The sequence below is a fragment of the Rousettus aegyptiacus genome, unplaced genomic scaffold, assembly GCF_014176215.1.
Source record: "Rousettus aegyptiacus isolate mRouAeg1 unplaced genomic scaffold, mRouAeg1.p scaffold_m13_p_1, whole genome shotgun sequence".
Lineage (NCBI taxonomy): Eukaryota > Metazoa > Chordata > Mammalia > Chiroptera > Pteropodidae > Rousettus > Rousettus aegyptiacus.
The window spans coordinates 33,789,287-33,803,782 of NW_023416284.1; the positions used below are offsets into that span (position 1 = coordinate 33,789,287).

At 33.8% G+C, this 14,496-nt stretch overlaps 1 protein-coding gene across 2 annotated transcripts in view; it reads right to left on the bottom strand.

The window, feature by feature from the left end:
* The window catches only part of EPS15 (epidermal growth factor receptor pathway substrate 15), a 107,228-nt gene that overhangs the window by 48,865 nt on the left and 43,867 nt on the right, over window positions 1-14,496 (bottom strand). For both annotated transcript variants that reach the window (XM_036233861.1, XM_036233868.1), the window contains exons 9-12: window positions 13,620-13,709; window positions 12,511-12,656; window positions 10,790-10,946; window positions 6,499-6,584 (exon numbers count right to left, since the gene is read on the bottom strand). In XM_036233861.1, coding sequence (XP_036089754.1) covers window positions 6,499-6,584; window positions 10,790-10,946; window positions 12,511-12,656; window positions 13,620-13,709 — 479 coding nt within the window. The remainder of the gene's footprint in view (window positions 1-6,498; window positions 6,585-10,789; window positions 10,947-12,510; window positions 12,657-13,619; window positions 13,710-14,496) is intronic.

Consider the following 14,496-nt stretch of genomic DNA (forward strand, 5'->3'; position numbering starts at 1 on the left):
GGGACTTCATTACCATTAACCTGTGGTACAAGAAATGCTAAAGGGAGTCCTACAGGAATGAAAGGAATGTTTCTAGATAGTAACTCGAAGTCATATGAAAATATAAAGACCTCTGGAGGTTTTAAATGTTGAGCCATTTCCTTTATGTGAAAATTAATTAAATTGCCTCCTTATTACCAAATAAATGCACACTACAATCTAGAGCTTCAATCTGTCAATCACTAATGCCATTCTTAAGGAAGTCATGACTAAGACTTTCTAGTATCAGGTAGTACCACAGATCTTCACACGGCCAGAAGCCAAATAGGTTAAATTATATAAATAAAAGAGCTCCAGATTCAATAATATAAACAATGCTTTCTCCAGAGCTCACAGTTTCTATGGTACTGGAACTGAACTAAACTGAAAATACAATTTTTATAAATTCAAAATATATGCTGATATTGCCTTAAATATTATTTAAAAATCAGCTCTCAAATATAATTGAGGTAGAGATCTATATAGTTAGGAACACAGATTCTGACTACATGAATACATAGTTCCAGTCTCTCTTCAACTAGGGAGAGAGTATTCATTCAGCTTACTCCAACCAATGTTTGCTGAGCACCTATTGAGTAAATGCTGTGCTTTAAGTGCTGAGCTAGGTGTTGGGGATGATGATGATGATGATGATTACTAACATGTATTGAGAATTACCATGTTCCAAGAATTACACTAAGCATATACATGGTATTATTCATCATTTCCATTTTACAGATGTAAAAACTGAGGCACAGACAATTAAATAAGTAACTTGTCTAAGTCATGTCAGGAGTCAAACCAAGCAATCTGGTTAGAAAGTCTGTGCTCTGAAACACTACACTGTCTGCCTTTACTAGAAATAAGAGACATTCTGTGTTATCACACAGAGCTCGGAGTCTACTGGGGAAATAAATATAACTCTGTATCATAAGTTAAGTTCTGAGAGAAGTAAATTGAGTGCTCTCTGAGCTGAGGTGGGTATTAGGGAATGCTTTTTAGAAAAGACTTGTCCATTCCTCATCTGAAAAATTGAGATACGACTACTTACCCTTCAGCAAGGTTGCAAGAATTGAATAAGAATTTACATAGAGCAGACATTGCATAATGCCTAATAATTATCATTGTAATTATCTATCCTGTTTACTGGCCGGAGACCAGGATAACACACTGGCCTAACAGGATGTAGCTTTTACTTCCTAAGGTTCCTGCTAAAAGGACAGAGACAGGAAGCAAGTGGAAGCTGGTAGAAGATAAACAAATGTTAACTCCTGCCTCAGCATAATTCACCACCGCCACTGCACTAAGTGACTGAAGCAATTTCTCAGTAATTTCGCTTTCTCCCTACCAAGAACTTCTCTATTTGAGCCATTTTACTTTCAGAACAAGGGCTCTTAAAAATGGTTCCATGGGTAGTTTTTAAGGGTCTGGTCACTCCTAAAATAAATGCAAAATGTTGTACATGGTTACACATGTTCTTTTTTTCTGGGAGCAGAATCTAAAAACCTTTATCAGATTCTCAACAGAGATCCCTGACACAAAAACAGATTGTCAAAATATGAAAAATCAGCCCACTAATGTCCCTGTGAGAATTAAAAATCCTTTTGTCTATAAAATCCTCTTCTGTAGTCTTCAAAATAAGCTATTATTCAGAAGCTCTTTTGCCTTATTTAATCGTTTAACATAATGGCTTCTAATCCGTCATAAACTTTATAGGAATTAAATCTGGGAAATAGTTTTTTGTAACATACTTTGATTCATTCATTCAACTAACTAACCTATATAGAGATACTATGGTTTCAGGAAATGGGTGCATTAATTTCTAGACTTATCCAAATGAGTAAGACATAGCTCCTGCCCTGAGTGAGTTCAATTTTTTTAAAAAAAGACATATTAAAAAGAGACCACAATAAAATGTGGTGAGTAGTATCATAAAGGAATAAACTCTCTAAAAACAAAAAGGAAAGAGTAACCAGTAATCAAGGTTTCAGAGAAGGTTTCACAAAGGAGATGGTATTTAAGCTGAACCTTGAAGCATGAGTGTAAGTTTACAAGATAAAAGGTGTGTTCAGGAAAAGAGGAACAGTAGGATCAGAGGCACAGAAGAATAAAATAGTGGCATGTTGAGATGAAAGATAAGCCCACCCATCATAGGGCTGAAGACGGGGAATGAAACTGAAATAGATTAGAGTACTATGCTGAACACTGAGAGTACAAGAGCATCTGCTCTCAAGAAACTTTACAGTGTTATATCAGGAGATGATACTACTTTACTTTGGGAGGTGGATAAGACAAAAGAATGGTCAGGATGCCAAGGGAACACCACAAAGGAAAGTGAACTAGATCCAGTTGGAAAAGGGGAGTCTCTAAGGGATCTGAGTTGTACTTAACACTCAGTTGAAGGTAGGATTGTAGGATGGTCAAGAGACTCTAAGCAGAGAGTTAATTAGGAGGTCATAGCAGTGATCTACGTAAGAGATAAAGGCTAAGACTAAGACAGAAACGGTAGAGCATAAAGGACAGAGTTCAGCAATACTGAGCAAATTATTTTCCCATCTATTATGTAAGTTGAAATAGAACACTGAACAAGCAAATAGTCCCTATGCTTAAAAAGTACACAGTCTCGTAAGAGATCCAAACAAAAGACAATTAATAAAGTATGGAAATGTTACAACGAATGTAAATATAAAAACTATGTTAGATAGACTCTCATTTAAGATTTGACAGATGTGGGGTTGGGAAGTAAAGTAGTCAGAGAAGGCTTTTCTTTCTGGAGGAAATGATATCTAAGGTGAGACTTGAGAATGAGGAGTTGATTAGCCAAAGGAGATGGTAGAAATAGTCTCAAGAAACATTTCCAAGACAGAAGAATAAAGATGAGAGGAAAATAAATCCCAGGTTTGTAGCTTCAGTGACTAGATGAATGGTGATGTCACTGAGAGAGGAAAATAAAAGAGACAACGATAGTGGTCAGAGGAAGATCAGGAAGTCACATCCTACTGGACAGTCGGATGAAAACACTAGTAGGCAATGAAAAATAGAGGTCTTGAGCCTGGGCAAGAGATTCAGGTATTTGATAAGACTATTATATTATATTACAACCATTGTTTTTTCTTAAGTTAAAAATATCATACCAATTTAATCTGACCAACATAATTAAATCTCCATATAGCAGAAATTGAAGGAATTATATAAAAAATTTAAAGAAAAAAATGGCAACAAGGCATCCTGCATCAAGCTCTCAACGTCTTATGTTTTCAACTAGAAACAATTTGGTTAATTAGAGATTAAAATAATATCTCATTTTTTGATCAATGAAAGAGAACATTCTGTACCCAACAACTAACTCTGGGGTTATATACAACTTTCCATATTTCCATTGATTTTGAATGCTCAAAATAAAATATTATTCTAAGAAACACATTCCTTCTTCATTATGCTTTCCTAAATTATGCAAATTTTTATTTCCCCCATCAAAAGGGAAAAATAAATCTTAGAAAGCACCATATTTATTACATACTCATTACAATTACATATTACAATATGTTGTATATTTGCAGGTTTGGCCCCTGGACTAAAATTTAATATCTTTATCCGAAAACTAACAAATAAGAAGAGGCTAATTTTTTTATCAAATATAATTTAGTAAAAACCACAAATTCTATTTAAATTCTTTTTTTGTTGTTGTTTTGTGGTTATACACATCAAATTCTGATATATTAATAAGATTTAAAGGCTGAAGAGTAGTTATTGCACAGAAAAAATTGCTACTCATAATAACAAAAGCCAAGATTTATAATGAAATATCTTGAAGACTTGATAGTAACCTCATACAACCATTTATAAAAGAGAATTTTAACAATCATAATTTTAGTACAGGTAGCGAAGTCTCATTATGATGTTACTGGAGTTGACAGATGATGGAAGTTTGCCTACATTGTAGATCTCACCTAAATAAAAGCCTGGGGAAACTATTTTCACAAATGTCAAATCATGCATAAATGTATTATACATTTATAAAATGTGACTACAACCTAAAACCTAATAAGGTTTTGGAGCTCTTTGATTTTCTTAACAAGACGGACAGTCACAAAATATTAGATTTTTTTTTTTATGTTGTTAGCTGTGATTCACTAAACAAGAGTGCTACTAGTATAACTTAACATTATGGTTACTAGAGGTTAGTGAAAGCTCGGTTGACCAAAATGTAACTAATAATTATAAATGTTTGCACAGGCAAGAAGATTTTACATATGATGTTCTACTTTCTATTAAAACTCACAATAAAACATTTCATATATTAAATAACTATTGCTAAAGTCAAGCAAGTCCTAGAATATTGGAGTATGTGGCCATTTTCAAAAGCCTAAGAGGCAAAGAAGACATATTTTCAAATCTAGCTACTATTTAATGTACATTATACATAAGGCAAGGAAAAATGTTAACGAACCATTTATGGACCATTAATAGACCATATAAAAATGAAAAGTCTACATATCATTATAGATTCAGTAGTCAAATGTTTAGTTCTCTTATTCCTAACCAAAGTAATAAAATGAGAGGCAGACATATAACGGCAAGAATACAGAAGTAGAACTTATACAACCTGGGTTGGGTGCCAGCCAGCACGGTTGCTGACTTAATGTGTGACTTTGAATTTGATTTTTTTTTCATGAATAAGGAAGAAATTGGGACTATATGACATCCAAGGGGTTTTTGGTTTTATTTTGTTGTACTTTCTAGGATTCTAGCATTAGAGGCCTATTTTTGAGCAGGAAATAAGAATTTGGTAGAATTTGGCACAAAGCGGATATGCTCAAAACTAAACAATAACATTTAAAAAGGTGCCCAGACCAAGTTTACAGAATGTCAGGTATATTGTTCAAAGAGGTATATGATACTAAGACTGATCACTGAAATTATTGTTGATTTAAAGCAAACCTGTGTCTAGCTGACATTTACCTTCCCAGAATTCATTTCTCCTCTGGCAGAATTTTCATGTGGGGATACCCCCTGACCTTCATGTGGTGTTGGTGGCAAACTAACCCCCACCACTCCTACGACAAGGTTCATGAAAAATCACACTATATACATCCCTGGCCACTGAACGTTGAATGGCATTATGCCAATCCAATCAGATTGAATCTTAGGGCTTTTGCAAGACCTGCCAAAAGAGAGCCATTCCACTACACTTGAAATTTTAAGTACCTGTGGCTAGGTGTTCTATAGTGCCCCTGACAACATAATGGGAAAGTCTATTTGAGAATGGAACAACCCACTGGAAGTGGAAACAAGAAATGGAGAAAGCAAGAGAATAGAGTATATTATTTGAGTGCCAGTATGAAGCTATGTCTTAAGCCATCCCTACCTCTAAGAGGTCTTAGATTCACAAGTCAACAAATTTACTCTCACTTAAGTTAGCCTGGGTTGAGTTCTTTCTTGCAACTGGAAAAACCGTAACAACTAAGTCTCTCTACAGCAACTCAATATAGTCTTGTGAAAGAGGAAAGATCATTCATTGCCAAGTTCTTGTCATATAGTCCAGATAAATTATTTAATCCCCTTATGTCTCAATACCATCAATAAAATAAAGTATCAGCCATTATTCACCTCAAAGTACTGTAAAAGTAAAAAAAAAAAAAAGTTAGTGTAAATCCAGATATTTAAATACACTTTGTAGACAGAAAAATGGTCTCGCTTTTAATAAGTAATTTTAGTAGGTCATTTTTACAATTGAGTATTACCATGAAAGTTTCCAGAAAACAAAGAAATTATGGAACTGTCTATAGTACCTGCTATATTTAGATTCAAATCTACTTGTAGTCAAATCTGTTCTGCACAATACCTATGTATAAGACAGACAATTCAAATCAAGTAGTCTAGAGATTAGGTATTAGTTCTACTGTTGACAGATTTGTATGGCTTTGGGCAAAATAACCTAAGCATCCATCTAAAGTCTTTACCTATAAAACAGAAACAATAACATCCATGTCAAGTCACAAGATTTTTGTGAGGATCAAAAATGAGATAACAGTTACGAAAGCCCTTGGCATGGTCTCTGCATTTAATATTCCTTTGACAAAATGTAAGCTATTCTTATAATTAATTTCCTCAACAGAACATGCTCTTAAATAATAATGATTTCCTAACATGTTATTCAAATATCTAAAGGTGGAGTAAAACTGCATTTCATTCATTCTAAGATACACATTTTTCACTTTCTGAAATCAAATAGTATCTTACAATTGATGGAAAGACATTGTTTATTTGGCAGTGATATTTCTCTTTTGTAGTGGTACATAAGAAAATAGTGCATCCTGCAGTTAAAGGTTGCCTTAGCTTTGATGAAATAAGGTACACTCATTCCCAACTGAAAAACTATGGTACTTAACCAAATAAAGTAGCATTTACCAAGAAACAGAAAAGAAAGAGTGTGTATGCGTGTATTTACACAGCCAGCTATAACTTAACTTTACATACCTCTGTAGGTCAACTATTTCATTGTTAAGGGTATCTAGCTCCTTAATAGCAGAGAAATCTGCAACAGGACTTGATCCTATGATGTTCTAAAAACAAAAAGTTCACAATTATATATTATAACTATAAAATTATATACAGCAAAGCATTAAAAATGTTTAGAAGAACCACATAGAGTATTACAAATTTTATGGTATAATTAACCCTTTTAATTTAATTAAGAAAACCATATCTAGTACAATTTTAAACACAGACACAGTTATATACTAAGACATTTGCCCTTAAATTCTCTAAAAGCTATTGTTCTATAATATGTACCATCACTACAGATCCCAGTGTCTTGGTCCCTTGATCCTAGCCTGTCCAGAATCATGCAGTAAAGCAAATTATCAGATTTATAAACTAATTACTCCCCTGAAATATAAATTTCTTGTGGCGATAGATGGTGATTTATTTCATCATCTGGCACGGAGTAAATACACAAATTTTTGTTGAATCTTAGAATTATAATGGTTGTTGATTTTATGCAATTCAACAAATATTCACTTTTTATTAAATATTTTTAGTGTCTACTCTATGTAAAATAAAACCAACTGCTTAGGCATTTTCCATAGTAAATACAATTCTCACCATATATGAAACTATCTTCATATGTGACATCCTTTACCTATGGTTCTCCTTCAATGATAAAAGTGTCAAAATTGATCTCTGAATGGCACGTGCAGTTAGAAAATCTAGCTGGATTTATTTTGAGGTCTGCTATTTTATTAGTTGCATGGTCTACACTGGAAAATAAAGAAATAATCTCTGCCCTGTCCACTTTAAAAATTAAATGAAATAAATATTATATGTGAAGTCACTCTACAAACTTTATGGTATTTTATAATTGTAAGCTATTCTTATACTTAACTTCCTCAAAAAAATATGCTCAGAAAGATGGATGGCTTCCCAATGAGTTGCTACTACCTTGGCTCAATCTCCTTTGTGAATCACACTGTTGATGGCTTATACAGCTGGCTAAAGTCAGGGCAAAAAGATAACTGCTCTTTCAAACAGTTGACCTAATACCTAATGCTACAACCAGATTAACAAATAACAGAACAATCATCATTAGGAAATATAACTACTACCTGAACATGTAAAACTAAGATATATTGAGGATCTTATTAGCATAACAGAAAATTTAGTATCAATACTTATGTTGCTGTGAACATAATGAATGTCACCAACTTGCACAACAGAAGAAAGCTAAAAGTTCGCTATCTCCCATTCTCCTCACATTTATATGATGGTTTACAATTTACTAAGCACTTTCAAGTCCATTAGTCAATTCTAAAAACTAATCTAAAAATTGGGTTGTAGGAAGGGCAGATATTATTAACTCTATTTGAGAGCTAAGGAAACAGATTTAATGACTTGCTTATAGGTGACAATAGGTACCAGCTAATAATAGTTTGATCGGATTTCTGATTAAATTCAAGTGCTATTTCACACCCTGTCTTTTGGCATTTGCATATCAAGATTACTTATGTAAATGAAACCACTATCCTAAAAGCCAACATAATAAATAGGTATAGTAATAAAATTTGGCAAATAATTCCTTCTATATTTCTTTATGTTCTACTGTATTATCAGTCCTCAGATGTTTTGTTTTTGACTATCAATACTGAAACTCATCTATTCTCAACTAATGCTATTCTCAATTTTATATTAAAGATTTATATCAACTATACCTCTTACTATTTTACTGTGCTTCACTGATACAGAATCTTAGCATCCTAAATTAGCAAATTTAGAGTGGATTTCTGAATGTGACAGGTATTCACTAGGATTCCAACTCTGTCTTAACCTGACTTATGAGCTAAGTCTGGCCAGAGAGTCTGAGAGGTGAATAAAATGAAAAATTAGCACTTGGTCTCACTTCTGTTGCCAAGAGTAACTTATATCACCTAAATGCTACTGAGAAATTTGCTATCGGAGGTGCAAGTGTACCAAGAACTCATGACTTCCACACCTCTTCTGTCACTCTAATTCAAAAGCAGTGACTCATATTTGATAGTCATTCACTACTAAAAGTATCATTGAATAAGGGTGAGACAAACAAGTTTAACTTCAAACAAGTTATAGGGTGATACCACAAGATGGCCTCAAAAGAAAGATTAGTGTACTGTAGTTGGTACATAGTTTGTGTCACTCTGTTGCTGACACAAAAATTACACTGAAATACTAAAGCAATAAAATGACATGCAACCAAGAAGCATGGAAAAAATTCAACTAACAGTATATAAAATATAAGAAGGGCATATGAAGAAAAATGTAGTAGCATGTCCCCTTCTTTCAAAATATTTCCTCTCACTCTGTTTTGTGCATTACATGAAAACTCCACGTTGATGATTTTAAGTGGACTGGAGAGCCTAGAGAAGGCAAGTTAAAATGCACACAGACCAAGTGACAGACATGTGACAAAAGCATGCTGTTTAGGTATTCTCTCTGCATCAACTTAGCTGCATAAAAAAACCTCTAATTTCAAAATGTATCTTGTAATGCTAAAAAGGCATAAAGTAAAGCTCTAACCTTGAGAGAGTAGTTAAGAAACTGACAGTACAAGAAAGGCGAAAAGCAGAGTGCTGCAGAATGGAAAAAATAGTCCAAACTAGAAAAAACACAGAAAGGAAAGCAACATTCAAAAAAGGATTAGTCAAAGCTGCAAAAAAATGCAGTTCTAAAAAAAAAAATCAGATTATAAAGAGAAAAGATTATTGAAAGACAAAACAAATGCTAATTTTAATATTTAAAGTTAAAAATTAAGACAACAGTGATAAAATCCCATTTTAATGAACAGTACTGATATCTGACATAAACAAGGTGTGTCTGTGATCTAGTGAATAGACTTCAGACAAATCTATTACATAAAAAACTCTGTAGAGTAGATACAACTTGAAGTGTCTATTAATGTCATAGAGACATCAATGAACAAATATAATTTGCTTTAAAAAGTTGTCATATCTGTAATTTGTGTTGGTGAGAGATTAAGTAGCAAGGGGAAAAAAACAGTCTCCATAGGTAAAAGAAGGGTGAAACAATACAGCACTCCATAATATAACTGTTATAGCAGAGAGCATAAACACAGATTTGTAACCTTTATCTTTCTGGGTGGCGTCACTTTTAGCTTTCTCTACAACTTAGGGAACTCATGTCCTACATCATAAGAAATCTCAAAAAAAATTCACAAAATGCTCCCCATAAAAAACTCACAAAAGAGCTAACTGAATATTTATTTTATTTAAAAATAAGGATAAAAACACTTATATGTAACTTCTGTACTTGGTGGCTATAAATGTTCATTGACTTAGAAAAATAAATCCAATTTTGACTTTTATAAGTTTGTTAAAATGGGATTTTTGAACCTATGTGATAAAATTAATGCAAAACCAAAATATTCTATTGACAATTTATTGAGCACTTTCCTCAGATATATATATCTCTCTCTGTCTGAGGGATCACCACAGCAATGGTTATTTTATAGGTCACAAGAGATTTAAAAGTACAGAGTATTTTTATTAGCAAATAGCCATGAGAGTATGCAAGTCCTTTTAAAGATCTATTAAGGCCAAGATACCGTACATGTATTATATACTAGGAAGGGTTTCTAGATGAGGAGAGAAAAATCAAGGGACAACATGACTAAACAATGTAGCTTTAAAAATTTCTGCTGCTGGCCACAAGCCAAAAGTAGCAAAACCTGTTTCTAGCTGTACAGATAAGAAATGTGTCCACACGCTCAGGAACAGGTCATCTACGTGGTAAAAACCACAAAGATTTCTCCTCAACACAATGTTTTTCTTGTTTTTTTTTTTTAAATTTAAAATTGATATCAAACAATCACAATCTCCTAGATTTTGCTTTTTGTATTGTTTTCTGTAAGAGTAAATCACCAAATGAAACATAATTTAATTCTTAGAGATTTCGTTTAAATTTTATATCCTATACATAAAAAATAATCCACAAATCCAGAAGGGGAAAAATAGACCACATTTTTCCAATTTTGAGACTGGAAAATATGGTTGCCATACATGTAATGAATGAAGGGATAAATGAGCTACAGCCCAAGGATGTCATACAAGGCATCCAAGCATATTTATAGCCACAAACTAGATAAACTACAAACAGTATACTGCTCTGTTTCTAGCCACATACATTTTCTCCACTATTCTGTCCCAATATAGTCTGTCATCTGACATAGCATTTGTTCCTTTTTGTTAATGCATTCAGGTTTTCTTTTATTTTGTCTTACCTTCTGTAAACTAGTCCTGTCTGATGGTGGAATCATCTCAGGAGTAAGAACATGAGGAGGGTCAATGCCCTTTATTAACTTTTGATTGATTAAGTGAAAAGCCAAAGCAAACTGATCCTTTGAAAGCTTCCCACAGTCCTTTGTGTCACACAATGCCCTGTACAAATAAAACAAAATGAAGATTATAGAAAATGCCACAACTAGCATTCTAAAAATCCAAGGAAAAAGTAATATGATTATGTAGCTTTTTGAAAATAATAAGTTGAATTAAAAAAAGAAAGTCATAGCAACTTGTGGCCTGCCCAAAACTCAAACATTAGAAGTGAGAAACCAGCTACAACAAGAGATGGGGGTTGGTGGATGCTCACCCTGGTGCTGAGCAGGTACCTCTAATCAGGATATGCTTTTTGCATTCTTACCAATTTCCAGAACCACTGCTGAGTAGAAGTTGTGGTGGGCCAAAGAATCCCAATACTCTCTACTCTCAACATTTTCAACATTAAAAAATGTTAAAGGTGAAACCCAAGTTTCAACAAATTTGGTTCACTAGTGGCATTACAATAATTTTAAACCAAGCAAAAATTTCCCTGTCAGCTTCCTTCCTGCATCTCATGGAGTAGGATAGAAGGATCACCAAGTCAAGGCAGAAACAACAGCTGCAAATGGAGATCACATGTGAACAAAAGGCAGCAATCTGGAAAGCTTTACAAAATCACTTGAAGACAAACAACAAATGTTCTATCTTCTTTTTCCCTTTTTTTCCCCCTTAAGCTTAGCTTCTGAAGTCCTGATTTGTTTGATTCATTCAAAGCCAATATGGCCTGATAAAAAGACTACAGATTATAGTGTCAAGAATCCTTGGATTCCAGCTTTTCTATTATTATTTTTGGGATCTTATTCAAATTTTTAAACTCTCCAAGCCTTTCTTCATTTAGAAAGCAAAGATAATAGCCATTTTGAAAGGTTACTGTGAATTAAAGGCAAAGTACATCAAAAGTGTGGGCATAACGCCACACTTACGAGAGCCGCCATTTATTGAGCATGGTGCCTGGCCAAGGCACTTGAAAGTGGCAGCTATTATTAGTTATACATATAATCTTTCTTGTTCTTGGGGAATCTTTTAAGGCAGATCCTCTGTTCCCCTTTTTTCTTTTCTAAGTTTCTCTTTCCAACTATAAGGTACCACTACTAATTTTTGCTGCCTCTTGAAAAACCTCAAGACAACCACTGGTATAGTCCTGTGGATTGGCAGCAGGCACACTATAAAACATTTTCATATAGGTTATCTCATTTAATGTGGAATTGACTTGGTTTGTCTTTTTTAAGGACCAAGTGTGTAATTCCTATGTAAAGGTATAAAGGTATTCATATACCCTACAGAATTATAAAAGCACATCTTGAAGAAACTTTTTTTATATTGTTTAAATTTCAGATTTTGGGTTATCCCTTTAAAATTTACCTTTAATGAACTGATATAAATAGATGCTGCATTTTAATATTCTGATAACAATTAACCAACAATGTCAATCTTATAAAATTTCAGGTAACCCATTCTTAAGCTCTGTCTGTTATCCAGAAGAAATCCTCAGTTTTAAACTTTCTCCATAAAGAATTCTGGGAAAAAAACTGTTCTATTTACAAATGTCTTTAATAAGAATATAAACACTAGATTTGATACAAAACTGTATGTGTTTTTAAAACCAATTTAAATAAAGTCTTACCAAATATGGGCTAGTAAGGTAGAAGGTAAACCTGTCTTTAGGAAGATTTCACGAACTTCCAGTCCAGACACAAATCCATCCATATCTTTATCAGTTTTCAGGAAGATTTCATCATATTTAGCTTTTTCTGCAGGAGATACAACCCACTACAGGGGGGGGGAAAAAAGTATGTATATATAGAATTTCTGCCAAAATGAAACAAACTTTGAAGTGTCACTCTTTTAACCCCTGACAGTATCTGTCACTAATTCTGAGCAATTCTACCCCACTAACTACTAACTACAGCAACAGTGGATCACGTCTATCACACCTTTATCAAAACACTGCGGTAAAGACAAAATTACAGAAGAAAAATATAGGTCAGTTGAGATTATTTATAGATGCCCATTTTACTCTTTTCTTTTTAAGTAATGAGTAAATTCAAGCACAGTTAACTCTTGACTTACGAATGCCCGCATTAACATAGGTAACTGGAAGAGTCTGTATAAAACATTCAGATAATTCTCAATCTTCATTTTTTATAGTTTCATTCAGCATTGTTAATTATAGCCAAGCTGGATGATTTGCATATCCTATCATTATTTTCCTTTATTCAATCTGACAGGAAGCAGCTTGGAGGGAAAAAAAGGTTCTTGGACAACCCGAAATTGGATAACTTGAACCCAAAGAATCAAGAGTTAACTAGAGATTAAACAAACAAAAACATCTATTAATTATACCAGAGCAAGGATGCCAGATTAGCATGGGGTATCTGCTACCTCCAACTTTAATTTGAGCTAGATCAAGGCAAAGCCAATGAAACATCCATATGACCTAAGAAAAGCCAAATGCAGAAGGATTATGTTTTCTGAGATATCCCATTATGCAGGTTCAACCAGAGGGAGCTCTAAATCTTTGATCCCTTTGATTGTTCCTTCTGTCTTCATCAAGCAATCAATTGTTAAATGCCATGCACTTTGTTTTTAAAAAATAGTGCTTTAACACTGATAAATCTATACCTGTCTTAACGATGCTTTGGTAGGTAAAATGCCTACAGGTGGTAAGGAGTGGTAAGATTCCTTGGCTGATGTTGAAGTGGGGATCAACTGCACAGAGCCTGATATACTGACCGTTTTCCTCTTAGAAGGTGGCACCAAGGCTGGAGGCAAGGACATTGGCACAGGTTCTTTCTCCAATGCACAGTATACCAAAAACATGGCCTTCAAGATAGATGAACCAGGGTCATATATATTAAAATAATTTAACAACATCTACCCATTAAATTGATTATTGTTCAACTTGGTTCAAACTGTCTCTAATCTCTTTTTTTAAGAAATTAGGCTAGGAAGGAAAGGAGGAAGAAAAGAAGGAGAGATAAAAGGAAGGAAGAAGAAAACAAATCAAAGTTAAGCAACTTTTAGGAAGATAGTCTGGGTTGCAAAAATGCACCCAACTAAAGTTCTTGCAGTGTCAAAAGCAAACAACCTGGGAAAAAAATATTTGCAAAGAAAGAGCTAATCTCTAATTTTACATAAAGAGTTCCTATAAATTAACTGTAGAAAAACCAAATCCGACAGGAAAATGGGTAAAGAGTATGAACAGATATTTTACAGAAAAGTAAATACTACAAAGAGCCTATCCTTAACATACAAAAATATGTTCACTTTCGCTCACAAGAAAACTGCAAGTTAAAACTACATTAAAAAAATCATTTCCACCTAATTGGCAAAAATCCAAAGTTTCATAACATACTTTGTCAGCCAGATGGGGCAAACAGGTACTTTCGTACACTGCTAGTGGGAACTCAAACTGGTACCAAGTCTATGAAGGGCAAATTGGCAACATCTACCAAATTTATTTATTTCCCTTTTGGCTCAGCAATCCCCCATTTGGTAATCTAACCTCAGATTTACCTGCCCACATAGGAAGCACTGTATGAAAACACTGTATTAATTACAGAATTGCTTGCATCAGCACTTAAGTGCTCATCAACAGAAGACTAGCTAA